This window comes from Eurytemora carolleeae, unplaced genomic scaffold (assembly GCF_000591075.1).
Source record: "Eurytemora carolleeae unplaced genomic scaffold, Eaff_2.0 scaffold504, whole genome shotgun sequence".
NCBI classification, from domain to species: Eukaryota; Metazoa; Arthropoda; class Copepoda; order Calanoida; family Temoridae; genus Eurytemora; species Eurytemora carolleeae.
This window is the reverse complement of record NW_019396446.1, coordinates 137,485-159,060: the sequence shown is the minus strand read 5'-3', so window position 1 is coordinate 159,060 and position 21,576 is coordinate 137,485. Positions and strand designations below refer to the sequence as shown.

Genomic DNA, 21,576 nt, shown 5'->3' with positions numbered 1-21,576 from the left:
CCTTTTATTTATCTACAGAAATCCTTTTATTTATCTACAGAAATCCTTTTATTTATCTACAGAAATCCTTTTATTTATCTACAGAAATCCTTTTATTTATCTACAGAAATCCTTTATTTATCTACAGAAATATTATAAACTTTTAATGAATGGCAGAAGTTATATATAATTTCATTCAAAATTTTTAAAAACCGCATTGCACATTCGAGGAATGTATGCAAATCCAGCTGTGTTGAATTCACATTGTACGCTAGCATACATTTTAGTTTTACAGAACGAAATCTTAATTAGAGATACAAACACGGATGATCATTCAAAGGCGTAATAGGTTTAATAGGTATAATAGGTTTAATAGGTATAATAGGTTTAATAGGTTTAATGGGTTTAATAGGTTTAATAGGTACCGTTGTTAATCGGATATTCCCCTCTTTTTCGTTTTTCTAGAAATATTCTTTAATTTCACTTTCTTCTCGCAAAATACATTTGTCAGGACTTTTTCAATTACTCCATGTCAACGCTTAAAAGTCGACCTGTGGCCGAATTTAAAGAATTTGAGCGGTGGTTTAAATTTAAGCCGCGGCTTAAATATGGTTGCTTCCACTTCAAATTGTATCAAATGTTTCAAGATTTAAGCCGGCGCTTAATTCAAACCGGGTTTTGGCAGATTTAAACCGCGGCTCAAATTCTTTAAATTCCATCTCTGGTTTAGCTTTAGGATGATTTTTACAACTGTTCAAATAAAGCTTTTTACAAGTCTTAGACTTATCTGAAAGAGGTTAGTTAATGTACCTATAGTATTCCTCTGGAGGTATGATTTCCGAAATATTTTCCAGTTTTACAAATACATCACTTGACACAGAATACATAGAATACACATACAGAATAAGCATACAGAATAAGAATACATTATTATATATAAAATACATTACTATATACAAAATACATTATTACATACAAAATACATTATTATACAAATACATTGTTATATACAAAATACATTATTACATACAAAATACTTAATTTCCTGCAAAATACATTGTAACATACAAATACATCACTATATACAAAATACATTACTATATACAAATACAAATATTGTAGTTTATAGATTGATATATTTAAATTTTGAAGTTTATATTTTGATGTATTTAAATGTTGTATTTTCTCTATTGATATATTTATATATTATAGTTTATATATTAATGTATTTAAATATTTTAGTTTATATAGTAATGTATTTAAATATTGTAGTTTATATATTGAGTTATATAAATATTGTAGTTTAAATAAATATTAATGTATCTGTATTCCTGATTGACGATGAACCTGACTTCTGATTGATACAGAAGCTGATCTTATTCTTCTGGTTTTCTAGGAAGTTTAATCTCAGACCCTATATTATGTAATTTCAAGTTCTTATTTATACAGGGCTGTGGAAGATGTCTCATAAAATACAAAGAGAGGATGTATTTACAAAAAAAAAATACTGCATTTCAGATCTTTGTGTTAACAAATTATGTGAGTTTTTGGATTAAAGGTACTGTAAGCGTAATTCAAATAATGCCCGATTTATAACGTTACCCTTGAAAGCTTTGTTTGATCAAGTATAAATAGAAAGCAATATTTTTATTTTCTTTGAACTCTTTTTTTTTATTTGCGGTTTCTTTTTTATTAGAAGAGCTATGAAGAAAATCACAGAAATCACGGAAGAAGTTTACTTGAAGTACGAGAATCTAAATACATCACAGATTTTATGACTGAACTCAGAGGAATGAACAGAAAAAAATAGTCTTTATTTATTGTTAACTGTAATTCAGTATGTTTTAAAAAAAACGAGTTTTTTATGTCCAATTCTTTAAAAGGTTTAAATACCCCTCCTTAAACAAGCCGTTCCCCCTCCCCCTCCCCCCAACTTACGCAAAAGTTCGTTAATTAGATCGACCCACACCCCCACTCTATTCACAAACATCTACACAGTTTGTTTTTAATCTTTGTGAAGAAACAATCTCAAGGAATAATAATTGTCTTAAAACATTTTTTAATAATCTGAGTTCGTTTCCCTTATGTCCATTTGACAGCCCAAATTTTTATTTTGAATAATCTTTCTTGTGATTTTTTACATTTTTATTTTTTAATCGATATTGATGGTTATAATATCGTTAGAACTGACGAGGGTCAACCCAGACCGAAATATATTTTCAATAAATGTGGAACACACATCTACTTTTTTACTCTACAGAGGTTTGGTCCATCACCATCACCGAATTTTAAAAGAAATAAACACTTTTCAAGTCAGAAAAAGGTTTCAAGGATTCCGTTGTAAATCGGGCATTGCCATCTTTGCATGAAGGATCACTTAAAATTGCGCGTACAGTGCCTTTAGGAATTAAAATTATAAAATTAATACTTTATCTATGGGTAGATTCTCCTGGTCTAGCTGTTTACATATTCGAGAGACATAGTGGATACGTCCAAGAGGTGTGTCCTGTTCATCCTGTTCATCCTGTTCATCCTGTTCATCCTGTTCATCATGATAATGTTTATTATGAACTTGATTTCCGTGTTTCAAGAAATCCTGAAAATACTTCTTATTTTAAACTAAAGAAAATGAACCTTTGCCTCAAAGTCAAATTTTCTATCTTTGCAATCTGATGGTGTAAAAGTTTGATATTTCAAACTGAGATTATTTGCTCTGACAGAAATAATAGTTTGAAACATCTAAGCCCGATGGTCTACGACATTAAGTTGTAAAGATATAGGGATAAGAGTTTGTAGCAAAGACTCAATGTCTTTAAAGAAGGTATGCGAAGAAAAATTGGTTCGCGCAAAAAATAACACATTACTCCCCCCCTTCTCTTTTTCAAATATCTATTTCAATACTATTTGGATTAGTTTGTTGGTGTAAGAGTTAAAGTCTGTTTGATATTGGTATTGAAATTAAGTTTCTAGTTTAATTTATACAAAACTTATTCTCTTATCCTCTGTATATAGTGGCAGTTTAGGCCAAACTTTCAATTCCATTTCTCTTCTAATATCAACCAAACCCATATTGGGGAAAATATGGCATAAACATTCTCAAATGTAAAAACACCAATATTATAAATTCCGTTTTTGCCTTTAGAAGTGATATTCTGTTTGATATAGCGTGCGGCAAACCGTACGTGTGAGATTTAAAGGTGTCCACGTAATTTTAAGTTGTCTTTCATTCAAAGATTTACAACTGTACCGTCTTAAAACCATGATTTTATCAAAAATGTGGAAGATAGCGCCGTTTCTCCGCCTTGAAAAAAGCCTTTAATTCTGATAATTTCTTTTTTGTTTATAAAGGAAGAAATGTGTAAGTCACAAATACATGGATATCTAATTCATACTTGATCAGACAAAGCTGTTAAAGATGGATATTGCCGCTTTTTCAATAGAAAATCACTTGAAGTTACGTTTACAGACCATTTAACAGAGTCTTGCTTAATGACTTTAAAAGGTTCCAATGTCGTTTTAACTTTTCATTTTCTTTAACTTTGTAAGAAAATGATGTTCGTGGCCAACTATCAAGTTTTCATTCAAACTTATATCTGAGTATTTTCGTAAATGAACTCTAAACACTTGACTCAAACTCAAATTTATGATTATCATATTCTTGCAATATAATGTCGTGGACCTTTAATTCTATGCAAATCCAAAAATCAATATTTGAAATATCAAAATTTTACCATTTAAGGTTAATCTATACAATCGTCATGATAAAAAAGCAAACATTTGACTCAATACCTTTTTCAAAAATAAACCAGAGGCCGAAGTTAAAGAATTTAAACCGAACCGCGAAAAAACCGGTTCCAATTGAACAAGGGCCAAAATTCTCAAAACAGATAATACAATTTTAAATAGAGCCAACCATATTTGAGCCGCGTCTCGAATTTGAGATGCGGCTCAAATTCTTCAAAGTCGGCCTGAGGTGTATTTTCTGTACCTGCAATGACGGTCTGCTTAAAAATAATGCCAAAGAGATTAAGATAAATCTTACAGCAATCATTGTATTCTAAATATCAACTATAACGGCAAATTAAAGTAAGTAGATTGTATTATTGTATTAATCATTGTATTCTAAATATCAATTGTATTATTGTATTAATCATTGTATTCTAAATATCAACTATAACGGCAAATTAAAGTAAGTAGATTGTATTATTGTATTAATCATTGTATTCTAAATATCAATTCTAACGGCAAATTAAAGTAAGTAGATTGTATTATTGTATCAATCATTGTATTCTAAATATCAATTCTAACGGCAAATTAAAGTAAGTAGATTGTATTATTGTATTAATCATTGTATTCTAAATATCTATATAACGGAAAATTAAAGTAAGTAGATTGTATTATTGTATTAATCATTGTATTCTAAATATCAATTCTAACGGCAAACTAAAGTAAGTAGATTATTATTATTACATGTTTTCGATCATCTATGTAAATCGTATATTTATGTAAACTTCATATATCTATGTAAACTTCTTATATCTATGTAAACTTCTCATATCTATGTAAACTTCTTATATTTGCGTAAACTTCTGACATCTAAATAAACTTCTTATATCTATGTAAACTTCTCATATCTATGTAAACTTCTTATATTTATGTAAACTTCTGACATCTATGTACACTTCTTATATCTATATAAACGAATAAATTTGATGTTCTCATACTCGTACTCGTAGATTAAAATTGGATGAGCTATACGAGGTCAAAATTTCGTACCAGTCATGTTGCATAAATTTGACCATCTCTTTTTCTTCATATCAGACTTGAATTAAAGATTAGAAAGTTTCATGATACGACTTTTTACATATATTTGTGGACTTACATGTTTATCTTATACTTATTTTTCTGCAAAATAAAATAATTTAAACATTTTTGAATTATTTTTATTTTACTTGAATTCGTAATTTACATTGAAGTTCACATATGTTTATTGACAAAAGATAAATGTTCATGCCAAACCCAAAATAAATATAGAAAGATTGTAATAGATTGGAAAATATGTATTATTGTATATTCATTTAGCTGTGAAATGAGTTTCTAATCAAGTGTAAAGATAAATATATTATAACAGTATTTATTTTCACACATCTCTCATCCTTTTATTCTAAACATTTTTATTTTTTCTCTTCTGAGCTGAGTTGAATGTTGCAACTTTGTGAATTTGTATGGTATTATTAGTTTGGTATTAGTTGTTTTTGAAAACTTTCTCCTTATAGACGCAACAGATTAGTAGCAATTACCATCGAATATTTTTCGATATAAGTCTATATCAGCTTTCATTTTTCGAGAACACTACCTTTAAGTTTTAAGTGTTTTTATGTCAAAATACCTATATACGAAGTAATTGATTCTCTCAAAGAAAATTATAGAAAACCAGTTTGAAATGGGTTAAATCCTATAAATTACGCATTCTGTCAAGAAAAATCGGTTGGTATAAAATAATATTGAACTGATCAACTCTTGTCTATGGTCCTACAACAACCTGTGATAATCATCTTCAGAGTTACCCACAAAGGATGAGACTTCAGAGACAACTCAAATGTACGAAATTTATACATTCTTTTTCTCTGGTCCTTGGTTTACTGCATCTTTATTCGTGTTTCTTGTTTTCCCAGCCGTTTAATACGTCATTATCCATGGCAGTAACCTTTATTAAAACCTCCAGGGCAATATATTTAAAGTTTTATGTTGCCATTACATTCTCATCCTTTATGGGTAACACTGCATGCTTATTGCTAATGGGTCCGGTTCGGACGGTATATATATATAATATAATATATATTCACAGAACACAGTTAAACCGTCCGACTCCGGTGGTTCTATTAGAGTGTTCTCATATATTCTTATACCGGAGTCAAATCAGCCTCATGGGATACTAGATACAGGATACAGGATACAAGATACAGGATACAGGATACAAGATACAGGATACAGGATACAAGATACAGGATACAGGATATAGAATACAAGATACAGGATACAGGATATAGGATACAAGTACAGGATACAGTATACAGGATACAGGATACAGGATACAGGATACAGGATACAGGATACAGGATACAGGATACAAGTACAGGATACAGGATACAGGATACAGGATACAGTATACAGTAAACAGGATACAGGATAAGTATACAGGATAGAGGATATACAGGATACAGGATACAGGATACAGGATACAGGATACAGTATACAGTATACAGGATACAGGATACAGTATACAGGATACAGGATACAGGATACAGGATATAGGATACAGGATACAGGATACAGGATACAGGATACAGGATACAGGATACAGGATACAGGATACAGGATACGTACAGGATACAAGATACAGGATTTACATAAAAGAATGCACAAAACAAGATTTAAGTATACTAAAAAATGTGGTTTGTATCTTTTCTGTTTCCATTTATCATATTTTCTCAATATTCAATAGTTTCCATCTTGGTTTCTGTAGAATTCCTTGAGTTGAATATTTAAGTTAATATTCTTCTCTTGTCCTGCAGAATCTGTTTTAATATAAACACAATATACACCTGCACCAGACCATTCATATCCAATACCAGCAATACCAGACCATAGATATATACCTGCACCAGACCATTCATATCCAATACCAGCAATACCAGACCATAGATATACACCTGTACCAGAACATTCATATCCAATACCAGCAATACCAGACCATAGATATACACCTGCACCAGACCATTCATATCCAATACCAGCAATACCAGACCATAGATATACACCTGCACCAGACCATTCATATCCAATACCAGCAATACCAGACCATAGATATACACCTGCACCAGAACATTCATATATAATACCAGCAATACCAGACCATAGATATTCACATGTACCAGACCATTTATACATAATACCAGAAATACTAGACCTTAGATATACACCTGTACCAGACCATTCATATCCAATGCCAGACCTTAGATATACACCTGTACCAGATCATTCATATCCAAAACCACTCATACCAGCAATACCAAACCATAGATATACACATTTACTAGACAATTCATATTTAATACCAGCAATACCTAGATCTTAGATATACACCTGTACCAGACCATTCATATCCAATTTCAGACCATAGATATACACCTGTACCAGATCATTCATATCCAATACCAGACCTTAGATATGCACCTGCACCAGACCATTCATATCCAAAACCACTCGTACCAGCAATACCATTCTAACCATTCATATATAATACCAGCAATAGATACATCTTAGATATACATCTGTACCAGATCATTCATATCCAATACAAGCAATACCAGACCATAGATATACACCTGCACCAGACCTTTCATACATAATACCAGCAATACCTAGATCTTAGATATACACCTGTACCAGACCATTCATATCCAATACCAGCAATACCAGACCATAGATATACACCTGCACCAGACCTTTCATACATAATATCAGCAATACCTAGACCTTAGATATACACCTGTACCAGACCATTCATATCCAATACCAGACCTTAGATATACATCTGTACCAGATCATTCATATTAAATACCAGCAACAGGTATACCTTAGATATACACTTGTACCAGACCATTCATATCCAATACCAGACCATAGATATGCACCTGCACCAGACCATTCATATCCAATACCAGAAAAGTATAAAGCTGGGTTCCCAAGGTACTTTTTTCATAGTGAAGGATATAATTTCCGTATTTCAGGTGAACTAATTTCCGTATTTAAGGTAAACTAATTTCCGTATTTCAGGTAAACTAATTTCCGCATTTCAGGTAAAATAATTTCCGTATTTCAGGTAAACTAATTTCCATATTTTTCTTCAGGGTAAACTAAGCAACCCTTTAATAAAGATGTTTAATATAAAATTATGAATTACATATGACTGTATGAAGTGTCGAAATATTGTGATAGTGTGGATGTGTTTGTGTGTACAGTGGCTGGTATCTAGGGATCTTAATTAAATATTAATACCGTATACACAAAGCTTTAAGCATGCTTTACCTATTTTGTTGTATACAGCTTTCCAATCTTATACAATTTACAACCATTTTAAACAATTTTTTTTAATATTTCATTTTTGATATTTCTTGATCAAATTGGACGTTTTCAAGAAAAGGGCAAAATTTGTAAAAATATTTGATTTGTTTGTTTATTTTTAACCATAGATACTGAGGTATACCTAGATACACGGTATACATAGATACATAGAAACATACATAGATACAACCCTTAACACTGGGCTTAGTGGAATGTTGACCAGTAAACAACAAAGTTTAAAAGCATAGATTTTATTTTAGTTTCTTTCACGTCAAACTAAAGTACAATAAACGTAAGATTGAAATCAATCATTACTTCTTTCATTTTTCTCGAATAAAGGTTTGGTTTGCCCCGATACTTCCATATGAAATCAAAACTAAAGGAGCTGCGACCTTTCTCCTTCTGTCAAGTTTAATGTGTTTAGTTCTATATAGACATGTAAATATGTGTTTATGGACACGTCATTTTTTCAAAATCGGATAAAAATTGGAATGATTAAAACGCTGAATTTTTTTTAAGTTCATGGTTAATTATATAATTTTTTCTAGATTCTTTATAACTTTTTTAACCTTTATTGGTCGGAATTTTACATATTAAATAATTATTCAATTATTCAATTTTAAATATTTTAGAAGACAAGACAATGGTGGAACATATCGGGAGTATTACAGTCCTTTTTTTATTTCTTGATTTTGAACCAATTTTGTTTAATTTAGAAAACTATAAAGATATTTTGTAGATTTATTGTATTCTATTAATAGAAATATGATAAAATATATAGCCTACCAGAGCCGGCGATTTCAAAAATTCAAGAAAATACGACTCAAGTCTAAACTGTCGTTGGGTCTTATTTACTGCTTGAGCTTTTGGATTCTAACTGCATCTTATTTTCCATAGAATTGAGTTCAAAAACCGTTATAATTTTCTATTTGGCGGATTTTCATGGAGGGAATTGGCGGATTCCGGGTTTTTATGAGAACAAGACTTATCATCGAGTCTTATTCTCCACTAAAACCAACCAGGGTCGGATATTTTCGTTGGTCCTAACTCCTTAAGTCGATCCTAAGATCTTGTAGCTGTCAATCACGTGACACAAGCTGTCGTCAGAGTTAAGTCTAAGATTGGGCCATAAAGCTGGGTTTAAGGAATTGCGACTCGAGCCAAAGCTTTCAAATCGCGGGCTCTGTATTCTTATCTAAATCAGATTTGAATACGAATATAATAAATATTTAGATTTGAACCGAAGGGAATAGTTAAACCTATTCTCTGTCGGAGTTCTTAATAGGCTCCAAGATGTTTAATTATTTTTAAAAATTCAGTTATAATCTTTACACCTTGACGATATGGTAGAGCTATAGTTTATTATTTGCTAAATAATTTTTTTCGTTAATGGTTTGTTTATAATCCTTGTTTTTAGTTAATTGTTTGTTTATTATCATTGTTTTTCGTTAATTGTTTGTTTATTATCCTTGTTTTTAGTTAATTATCAGGAACGATCCCGCCCCCCGATGACGTCGTTGTACTGCCTACCCTACCTCCATATGGTAAATAGACACAGTTTGTAATTAGGAGATGTCTACAAAATATATTCTAGAATTTCAGGGGTAACTAGTTCCAAAACGCCAAACAATCTTTACACTCTAGCCTTAGACTTTCTAACAATCTTTACATTCCAACTTTAGATTTCCTAACAATTTTAACATTTTACCCTTATATTTCCTAACCATCTTTACACTTTAGCCTTAGATTTCCTAACCTTCTTAACACTCCAACCTTAGATTTCCTAACAATCTTTACACTTTAGCTTTAGATTTCCTAACCTTCTTAACACTCCAACCTTAGATTTCCTAACAATTTTAACACTCTACCCTTAGATTTCCTAACGATCTTTACACTTAAGCCTTAGATTTCCTAACCTTCTTAACACTTCAACCTTAGATTTCATAACAATTTCTACACTCTAACCTTAGATTTCCTAACAATCTTTACACTCTAACCTTAGATTTCCTAACAATCTTTACACTCCAACCTTAGATTTCCTAACAATCTTTACACTCTATAATAATAATAATAATAGTAATAATAATAATAATAATAATAATAATAATAATAATAATAATATTAATAATAATAATGATAATAATAATAATGATAATAATGATAATAATTATGATAATAATAATAATAATATTTAATAATAGTATTAAGAAAAACAATATTAATAATAAATTGGAAATTCCTTTTACATAATTATCTTTTTTTTAATCTAAGCATTCAGAAATTATCATACATATTTTCCTATTTAAGTTCTGGAGGTTTAAACACGTTTGATGAAGAACCATCTAAAGGACCTTTTGGGTTTGGTCCTTCTCTTAAACTTAACCAGGACAAAGTAAGAATTGTATTCTTTATTTTATTTAAATCTTACAACAGACAGATTTTACATGATCATATGAAGGTTAAAAGGGTACCGTAGTAAATGCGGGATGAGCTTCTTTATAGGCAAAGTCTCATGAGTAACAATTAAAGTCTCTTCACCCTTGAGAAGAATGAATATGGGTGTGATTCTTCACATTAGTTATATATTAATATATCAAATTTATATTAGTGTGTTGTCGATGGAACCTTTGCTAAGAACAGCGATCTCTGCATCAGAAATCCTAAGAACTGTCTGCAAGGAATCTCCTTCTCTATCTGGGAGAAGACTGTATATGACCGAGACATCATTGACAAACCACCTGATGACAGCGCCTTCACCAAGAAGTACATCGTTGGCACAGGAGCTGATTATGATGCTACGACAGGAGAAACAATACCTGGATTTGCTCTTTATCACATTGGGATGGATGTGGTGGCTGTTGTGAGCACTGGAGATGATGTTTGGGAGCTGAAGGTTCGAGGCCCTGTGGTTAATGAAACCTGGACAAACTATGGAATAATATGGACTGCTCCAGATCTAGATACAACCAAGGTTGTTGATCCAATAGAAAGAGGAGGATTGATACTATACTTTAACCTTGAACAGGTTGGACAGTCTATATTACCCCTGGCTAGACCAGCTGCTGGCTGGACGGAACTACCAGAGTTAAGTTTACCAGCCATGGATCCTGCCGGGAACCCAATACCTGGGGGTATTGAGGGTCCACCAGTCATGATATTTGGATGTCAGTATAACAAATTAGATTCATCCCAGCCCGAAGGATTTGCATTTCACCAAGATGCAATTTTCGATGAAATGGCAATTTGGACAAGAAAGTTAGAGAAAACAAAGTCCATTGATGAAACATTATATTTCATGGGAGGTTATGTTGAAGATCTAGAGACAATGACACCGGAAAAGTTTGCAGAAATGTTAAAAGCTGTGGATATGACTGATCCAGATCAAGCTGCTGCAGCAGGTTCTCTGACGGGAAAACTTCTTGACAATACTCCAGAAAGTCCTGCCACTGCAGTATTAGCTGCAGCAGGAGCAGGAGCAGGTACACCTGCAACACAAGCACCTGCGCCTGGAGGTAGTGGTCAGGCAGCAGCAATAAGCGTCATAGGTGTTCAAACCCTACCTTGGAAGGAAAGGAAGAAGAGAAAGCAGCTGGCCTTGGTTGCAACGTATCAAGAACTTCTGAAAACAGATGGAGTTTCTGATGGAGCATTGCCAAAACATCTTGACAAACGCTTCTGGAATATCAAAACTGCTGCAAAAATGATGTCTTGTGAGCCTGAGAATATTGAAAGATGGAAAATAGTCCAAGAAGATGATGATTTACCTGGATCTTCAGATTATGTTCAGCAACTGGAAAACTATGCATTGGCATTTATGTCATCTGCCAATATATCGTTCTATGATGATACAGAATACTATAATTCAACCACAAGAGAATATGTTGTTCATATTCCAACCAATGAGCTCTACATGAGTATTCAAAAAATGCCAATGAGTCGATTACGAATGAAAGGATCAATGTATAATGTTGGCGCGTATACCTCTCCCCCAGGGAAATGGACAGCTGCAGTTCAAAACTGGGAAAATCCCAAGGAGATTATTTCAATGCCAACAGATATGTATGCCAGTGAACCCAATTGTTTAAATAATCCAATTACATTCTTGTACTCTGTCTATCCTTGCTACGGCATGTTTGCACCGCTAAGAAGAAGTCCAGTATCAATTACTGCAGAGAGATTCATCATTGACAGTAAAGTCATTTCGGTCAAGATAATCACTAACAATGATACCTTTAATCCAACAATAGCAGACTCACAATTATGCCAGGAGATACCAGTAGACCTGAAATATACTCCTATAATGATCAAATTCTACCATACATCAAGAGAGACTGCAAGAAGAAAAGTTCTTTTCCATGAGGATGAAATCAAAACCTCCATAGATACAAGACGCTGCGTGATGTGGAATCCTGACATTGGCGTATTTGGCGCATGGGATGCTGATGGCTGCACAACTGTTATGTCCCAACAAGACTCAACAACATGTGAGTGCTCCAAGTTTGGGACATTTGCATTAGCTGCTGAGAAAATTGTGAAACCAGAGGGAAAGCATGACTATACATGGCTGCTGGTGTCAAGATACATCGGGTTTGGAGTTTCGATTCTCAGTCTGTTAATATTTGTGATCATCATTTGTGCAAACAAACATCTCTGGGAAATGTTCCATTTACTGAGATTAAACACTGGAATATGTTATCTGTTTGCTCTCTTCTTCCATTTCTTATCCGAGCTGGACCTGATTCGAGAGGATCGTCATATCAACGCTGCATTCTCATCTTTAATCCTTTTCTTCTACATTACTGGAAGCTATTTCCAGCTAATGGAAGCTTTTGCAGAATTCAGAGCAATCACAGCTGGAATTGTCGGAGGGAAAACTGCAGCGTATCTTCCTATTGGTTGGGGAGCTGGATTCCTATGCCTGGGTTTCACCTGGTATATGTATGGTCATGATATTGGAACAGATCCTAATGTTTTCATTGGCTGGGAGAACGAGACAAAGATGCCTTTCCTGATCATGAATTATGCTGCACTTGGGGTTAGTACTAAAATTGTAATTATTTATTAAACATGACGAAATATTAATGATGATCGTGTTTCAGACTGCTCTGCTATTGAGTGCAGTGGTGATATTGAATGCAAGTTCTCCACAAACCAGAAAGGAAGATGTGGTTGAGGATTTGCAGGCAAGTATTTTATAGATAAATGGTCCTGGATAACCATGAGAGTAGAACCCGAATGATGCAATCGTCACATTTGTTTTTCTTTAATTAGAAAAGCAGTAAAGGATTTTAGGCAACCAACTAATCTCTATCAAGACAACGGATTTAAACTTTTGCCTCAAACCCAAATATTCTGATCCCTATATCTTTACACATTGATGGTGTAAATCTTTGATATTTCAAAAGCAGTTTTTTTTTGATTGATCAAATTTGGAAATATCAAAAATCTAGGACATTTAGTTAATTCCAAAGATAAAGAATTAGAAAATTTGGGTTTGCTGCCAGTTGTGAAAGAAATAAGTTTCTTTAAACATATAATGCATTCACAAATCACAAAATCCTTTTCGGTCAGAAAGAACATAAGGAACAAACACGACAATCATTCATCTTATTTGTTGTTACTGTCCCATATTCGGTTTTGTTTGTTTGAGGAAAAATCTTTAGAATATTTTTAAAGGTTGGTATCATACAATTATAGTAAAATCTCAGAAAGACGACATTTCTTTTCTTTATGGTCAATAAACGACCATGTTTTGAGACAAACTGTATACACAATATTGTTTTTCTTCAAACCATTCCCTGCATAATATTAACAATAGATTAAACTACCAACACTGAGAACCAGAAAACTGTGGAATAGGAAGACGACTTTACAGTATTTGATGTTACAAAACAAATAATTTTGAAATTTACGAAATAACTTATTTCGCAAATTTAATCTTTTTACAATGACCTATAGCTGTGTCTGATGTTTTTTGGACAATTTAAAGTGATATCTAGAGCAGGCATCTCATCCTTCCTAAATCCATCAGAAAAATTGGAAAAGTTTCCAAATCTTAAAATTTGTTTAATTGTTATCCTTGAAACAAACATGTAGAATTGTCTTACTAGAACAGTGTGCTCCAGTAAACTCACTTATACTTGATTGTAGGTGTAGCCCTAGACATGTACATTTTGTTTGAATATTCACCGCGCTTCTTTCTAGCTTAAAGGGAGTATTCGCAAAAAAAGAAAGGGGGTATAGGCTTAATGCGATAAAAAAGCGCTTTTGATCGCTATTAATCTTACTTCTATCTGTTTCGTCTATAAGGAGAAAATTGTTAAAGACGTCTCATACCGAAGAACGTAGCGCCCATACAAATAGAGAAAATTGCAACATACGACTTAGACCGTAAAAAATCAATTTAATTTCAAACAAATCATTCAGATATTACAACCTATAGTCATCAATTATCTTTCGCCACATTTGTATATAGTTTATATTTTATAATATTTTTAATTAATTTGTTTATATTTTATTTTTTTAGAAAACATTTTTAACGGATTTCGAAAAATGTGAGTGGTGCGCGGCATTCTTAGATAGTTGCGCAAGCGAAAAGAGGAATAATCAAATTCGAAACAAATTAGTAAAAAATATTATAAATTTAAACTATATATACATGTGGCGAAAGATAATCGATGACCATAGGTTGTAATATCTGAATGATTTGTTTGGAATTAAATTGATTTTTTACGGTCTAAGTCGTATGTTGCAATTTTCTCAATTTGTATGGACACTACGTTCTTCGGTATGAGACGTCTTTAACAATTTTCTCCTTATAGACGAAACAGATAGAAGTAAGATTAGTAGCGATCAAAAGCGCTTTTTTATCGCATTAAGCCTATATCCCCTTTCATTTTTCGCGAACACTCTTTTTAAGTTTAGAAGGAGTAATTGGCAAAATACTGATAGATTTTTGCACAACTTAGTTTGCATTGAGTTTTAAATTAGGGTATCCCACACTGTAGGTATGATTTGTCCTATTCCTCATTTACGCAGTACAAAATAGGAATTGAGTATTTGCTACAAACTCTGATTTTCCAATTCCAATATTTTAGCAACTCAACGCCGTAGACTTAGACATTCTGAACTTCTTCACAATTTCTCCAATAAAGTTTTCTAAACAATTTCTTTTTCTGTAATCAATAATGTTTTAATACAGGCGCAGGGTCAAGGACTCCTCATCACAAACTTCCTGTTTGTTATGGTTTGGCTCTTTGCTTTCCCAGCATACGTCAAGTTTCCTGGAACAGAAATGACAGATTTCTATCCTGTTTTCTCCATCTTTAATTCATGGATGGGTCTCATCATTCTTGTTTTCCTGGGTCTCAGTAGTAAGAGATTCCGTTATGTTCTCTCAACTTGCTGCTCAAGGAAGGTATGTCTTGAATTATTTATTAACTTAATAAAAATAAATTGTCCTTAATATGGATATATCATGAAATGTAAACACTATTTCAAGTTTTTCCACACTCTGATTTTTTAATCCCTATATTTTTGAAATTTCAAAGTATGAATTAAAATACTTTAAATTTGAAATAGTAAGTTCATACTTTCAGGTTGCCTAGATATAGGAATAAAAAAATTTGAATTTGTGGCAAAAACTCAGTCACTTTGTGTCTATTCTTCTTATTCTAAACTTGCAAAACCTAAGTCTTAATGGAAACAGCTAAATAAAAACTGTGCCATGAACATACATCAATATTTACATATTATACTTTATTCTTGTTTTTGTCTTATAATATTGTACCATTTTAACTTTGTGTACGAAATAAATCTATAAAAATGATAATTTAAATGTTTCAACTCAAAATTCAAAAATAAATTAGAAAATTAGAAGCTTAAAGACTGAAATACTGATGGCACTTGACTGATTTTTAAAGTCGTCTTCATAACAACGTTAATAGAACTAATAGAACTAATTAATGTTTTAGTAATTTTGACTCTGGATATTTTCAAGCAATCGGAAATTCTATCTGAACTTCAATTTTTTAAAAAAATGGAATGAGAAACATGTCTTTTGTTTAACAAAGGCGATTAACTATGAAAGCAGGATCAATCCCTTTTTAAATAAACCACGTTTGTATACTTTTCTAGCTCTTAAATTATCTTTTGAACCCAATAATTATAAAGTAACTTTAAATTAAGTCAGTTAAACCTCTCTTTATCTTTAGAATAATCCCAGCAAAGCTTATATTCAAACCTCTGGTAACTCTGAAGATACATGTCCAATAGTTCCACTTGAGGAAGATTCTCCAACAGAATCCAGACCGGGTTCAGGTACATAATAGTTTATTACATCTATTCTTGTTGTTCAAAAATATAAACCAGTTTTGATGTATTTACAGTTTTAGTAATTGAACTGTACTGCAGGTATTTCAACTGGAGAATGCGAACTTCCAGGAACTGTGGACACTGAGGAACAAGATAAACTAGATGAAATAAATGAAGAAGAAGAAGAAGAAGAAAAAGAGGAGGATGAAGAAGAAGAAGATCAAAATGGAGAAGAGGAGGAGGAAGAACAGGAAGGAGAGGAAAAGGAAGAAGAAGAAGAAGAAGATGAGGAAGAAAAGGAGGAAGAAGAAGAGGAGGAAGAAGAAGAGAAGGAGGAAGAAGAGAAGGAGGAAGAGGAGGAAGAAGAAGAGGAGGAATAAGATAAAGATAAACAGAAAATATGACTATTTGAGTATAAATCAACGTATTTATTAGTTCATTGTTATTCATGTATTTATGAGCATCCTTAGTTTCTTTAATCACATAAATGTCAGCCTCGATAATGAAGCAAGACTAGATTTTAATTGATCACAATAAAGTATGCAATAAGACAAGATTATTTTCTTTCTACGAGTTTAAATCTGGGAGGAAGGTTGGGAATGTTTATGACTCTGCTCAAAGTTTGGATCGGAGCATGGTTATAACTGATCTCGAATCTCTGGAGAACCTTAACAGTCAGAACTTGTATTTCCAAAACTGCCAATCGCATCCCAATACACTTCCTTCTTCCATGTCCGAAGGGAAGTGCACTGAAAGGAGGGACGGTATTAAATAGTTTGTGTCCACGCATCCAACGCTCTGGAATGAAGTCCTCAGGATCTGGGAAATGCAAGTAACCCATCGCTTGCTCAGCAAACATCATGTTTGTACCCTTTGGTACCTAAAACAATTTCAAAAATAAGAGATTTATGTAAATTTACTTTTTTTAATAATTACCTGATATCCTCTGAGAACCAAATTCTTGGGCGCTGTTCTCTCCATCCCACCAGTACCTGGAAGTAGTCTCATAGACTCTCTTAGACAGGCATTGAGATATCTTAACTCGTTTATCAGAGCTGGAGTCAACGGCTTGTCTCCGACCTTAATTTAAAGTAGTTAACATTTGTCTCAGAATATTTAATTTACTGACATTAGTTTAATTTGCAGTTCTTCATGTCTAATTTCAATTAAAGTCCGACTCACAACAGTACTAGTTTAGCCTGTGTCTGATAAAGAATTATGAAAGGGTTATCCTTGTATCTTTAACTAAAAATTAATTATTTCCAGAAAAACCACGATATCCTCCTAATAAGTGTGCAGTCAACTCACCACTTCTTTAATCTCCTGGTAGAGTTTTTTCTGAATCTCAGGTCTAATTGCCAAGTTGTAGAGGAAATATGTAGCTGTGTTTGCTGTATTGTCTACCCCGCCTAAATGTAAAGTGTAATGGGTAATGGATAATGTAAAATGTCTCATGTCTAATGTATAATGTATGATGTATTATGTATCATGTAAAATTTATAATGTGTAATGTGTATAAACGTTTAAATCTTGAAGGGACTATCGCCGAATTTTCAAGTGATCCCCCATTTACAACACAACGCGTATCCTTAAAACCTTTGTCTGATCTTTATTTCTCTGAGATTAATATAGACAATTGATGATATTTTTGAGAATCTATCCTACATATATACCTAGAAGAGCTTCCATGGCCATCTGAGTAGGTATAGATGAATCTGGTCCACAACGTTTCATCATCTGTAGAATAGCAAATTATTGTTGAGTTTGTTTGCAACTTTGGTCATCAATTATTAAGACAGAGCTTAAATAAATGTAATTGTATGCATTATTAACTGTCGATGGCGACATAAGTCAAAATAGCTGAAGCGAAAACTACTGGAAAAGGATTTTTGTTGTATGTATACAATTTATAAAATTTGAAAATTTGATCAACTAAAATGTTGTGTATACAGGACCTAAACCAGTAAAAACATCGGAAACTGTTTTTATATGAAAGTGAATTGTATTTTCTGAAAGTTTCATAGATTATCAAATGGTAAATGCTAACCTTAACCTTATTCCTTTAATCGCAGACGAGACTAATTAAATCATTAAATGATTAAATCATAAAAAAGTTTAAGTTTTAATTTTGCTTTTTCCTTGGCTAGAACACTCATTTGCTCTGAACTGGTAGTTGCATACAGAGATTTCACATCTATCTTAGCTTTTGCCTTATCAACCATCCTTTTTGTTATATGATAAGTTTCCACCTGGGAATCATCGAACTCTCTGAACCGGTAACTAAACAAATACAAATTTACATTAGTTTTCATTTGAACTGTTAAATCCTTTACAAATTAATATTTAACAGCCAACCCCTAACTTTTTAAATACAAAGCTCTAATTGTGGAATAAAAAAAAACCTTTTTTATTGGAAATTTTTCAAATTCATATTCTAATTTGAACAAGGTTTCGCGCCCCCTTTTATATAAACAATTTCATCGCTATTTTTTAACTGCAGTTTTCAAATTTTCGCGAATTTTTCTGCTTACATTGATGCCTGATATTGTTTTTGGTAAAAGTTTCAAATTTGACCGTTTTTGCCTTTGCTGGGTCATCTGAGTTACTTTAAAAAATTTTAGCCTCAGGCTTAGCCGTTTTGACGTTTATTTGTTGTAAACAAATTTGAATTTTCTTAGTTTTGTATCTTTGCAACCTGATTGATGTAAATGTATTTCAAGCTAATACTATTTAAACTTCATAGTTAGAAAAATCAGAGATTACGGGAATTTATATATAGATACAATAATGTTGTAAACGTTGTTGTTTTTTTGGCAATTCTAAACAAATTGAAGTATGTAATAAGAAATAAAAATCATTTTAAAAAATAAATAGTACCTTATCTTTGGAATTTTGGTCCAAGCAAAGGCGGTTACGCGCAGATCCAGAAAATGTTTTACAAATGTCTGAATTCCGTGCAACAATCGATTTACATCTGAGTTTGGATCTCCAGATACCTTAGGATCAAAAGCATTAAGCCTTTGGTCTAGGAAGACGACACCAAGAGATTCCAATGCCCACATATCCATCTCATTAAAGGTTGCTGGTAGCTCCTGATTTGAATCTCTAGATGTAGCCATATGTTCAACAAATTCCTTTGAGATTTGCTCTATCTTTTCAGTGTAGAAAAATGCAGACTCCGGTCTGGTAAAATCCTATATACGAAATTATTAAAGATAAATTAATGTTTTATGATATATTAATCCAAATGATCAAAACATAAAACTGATTAAGTTAATCGGCAATCTCGGGATAAGAATGTCAGTTAAGAAATTTAGATAATAAGCATATTAACAGAGAATGGGCCTAGTGAATAAGATGTGTTATGTTTACAATTTGTAAAAAATTGTGTTAAACAAAATCTTTCATCTTGCTTAATACCTGAAGATGGAAAACACCTTCATCACTAATAGATTTACAAATTAATGTCTTTCTGCATGAATTGGATATTTAGATTAGCATTTTAGATGTACTAGGCTTTCAGGGCGCTTTGCGCCCATCTTCTATTTCAATTGTAAACATTTTCTCATTTTGAACATTGTAAAACAAAAAAAACAAAAAAATTGGCGAATTTTATAAAAAAAAATCGGACATTCTAAATATCGAATTTTGTTAGAAGCGAATTTTTGAAAATTCTATCATCCATTAACCTTCCTTGGGGTCACGCGAGTTCCCACAACAAATGTGGGTTCGATCGGTTCAGCCGTTTAGAAGTTTATTGGATACAAACAGACAGACAGACAAGCAAAGTATATATTGACTAGAAATTCAAGGCGCTTCGCGCCCTTCTTTCTAGGCTTTTAGGGCGCTTCGCGCCCATCTTCTATTTAAATTGTGAACATGTTCATTTTGTTTACATTTAAAAACAAAGAAGAAAAACATTTTGCAGATTTTTTAAAAAAAATTCACGGATTTTCAAGAATTTAAATTTTTTTACAAAATTAAAAACCTTTAAAACACATTTTTTTAAAAATTTTTATCATTCATAAACCTTCCCTGGAATAACGCGAGGTGCCACAAAAAATTTGGGCCCGATCGGTTCAGTCGTTTTGACGTTTATTGGATACAAACAAACAGACAGACAAACAGACAAGCCAAATTTATATATAGATAAAAATGATCAAAAAGAATCAATGTAAATTAGGTGCAGATTATTAATTTTTTTTTAATTTTAATAACATGGTTGATTTCTTCATTTCTACAAACATTTTATACTTTGGAAATTCTTGAAATATATTTAAGAATTCGAGGCATTCCAGAAACTAATGGAATTACATAAATGTCTCTCTGTTAATTTGAAGTAAACTCAAACTTAAAGTTTCTCATCCCTATATCTTTGCAAGCTGGCGGTATTTTTATATTTCAAACTTTAATCTTTTTATCTGACATATTTCAGATTTCAAAGGTCGACGACATTAGGTTGCACGAATTTATGGGTATTTTCTCTGGAATCATACAATTTTTCGCAACAACAAAAACTAAACAAAAAATTATTTAGATATTATACCTGATTCACTTTGGACCGTATCGCCCACCATTCTTCTCCATTAGAACCAAGAAGTCCCCTTCCATCAGGATACAAATCTTTTCGTAGAGCCCTGCATAAAATTAAATCATTAAATCGTTGAGTCATACAATTACAATCCCTTTAACATAATTAGAGTAAGTAAAAAAGTCATATCACCTTTGAAACCCAACGATCATGGTAAGACTGGGCATGTCTGGATAATCTCCTTCGTGCAGGAACATTTCCGCAGCATCATGAGGATCTGCTATAACCAAGGTGTTGACTCCAAACAGATTTAACCTGATAAGGGGGCCGTATTTCTTGTACAATTTGATGTAAAGCTGTTCATGGTGATCCCTGTAATCCTTCTTAAACATATAGTACCCTGATCCCATTCCAGGAAAAGATATAGGACCTGGAATAGACTTAAAAGGCTTTGCATTCTCAAACCTAACGGTTGAAAGAGAAGCAGTGTTCACATATTTCGTAATTGGAAGGCGAGAGAGTTGAACACGGTTCCACAGCATGATTACGATAGTTCCGATTTTCCAACTACTTGCGTATTTCCTGAATACCTTTCCCGCATTTTCAAAATTTCAGTCTTTGAGTTT

At 32.5% G+C, this 21,576-nt stretch overlaps 2 protein-coding genes across 2 annotated transcripts; one reads left to right on the top strand and one right to left on the bottom strand.

The window, feature by feature from the left end:
• Positions 1-7,670: 7,670 nt before the first annotated feature.
• LOC111703451 (uncharacterized) lies at positions 7,671-16,700 on the top strand (the record flags this gene model as incomplete). Its single annotated transcript, XM_023475388.1, has 8 exons — positions 7,671-7,731; positions 9,586-9,650; positions 10,385-10,498; positions 10,715-13,141; positions 13,206-13,289; positions 15,308-15,523; positions 16,320-16,425; positions 16,519-16,700. Coding segments are annotated over exons 1-8 (3,255 nt in total), but the record flags the coding sequence as incomplete, so codon positions are not given.
• Positions 16,701-16,832: 132 nt separating this feature from the next.
• Positions 16,833-21,536, bottom strand: LOC111703459 (cytochrome P450 CYP12A2). The gene is made up of 8 exons (XM_023475407.1): positions 21,143-21,536; positions 20,966-21,056; positions 19,297-19,613; positions 18,558-18,699; positions 18,093-18,156; positions 17,728-17,828; positions 17,356-17,499; positions 16,833-17,299 (listed from the first exon to the last, which is right to left on the bottom strand). The coding sequence occupies exons 1-8, from the start codon at positions 21,490-21,492 to the stop codon at positions 16,976-16,978; spliced, it is 1,533 nt and encodes a 510-aa protein (XP_023331175.1). The 5' UTR covers positions 21,493-21,536; the 3' UTR covers positions 16,833-16,975.
• Between the last annotated feature and the right edge of the window lie 40 nt (positions 21,537-21,576).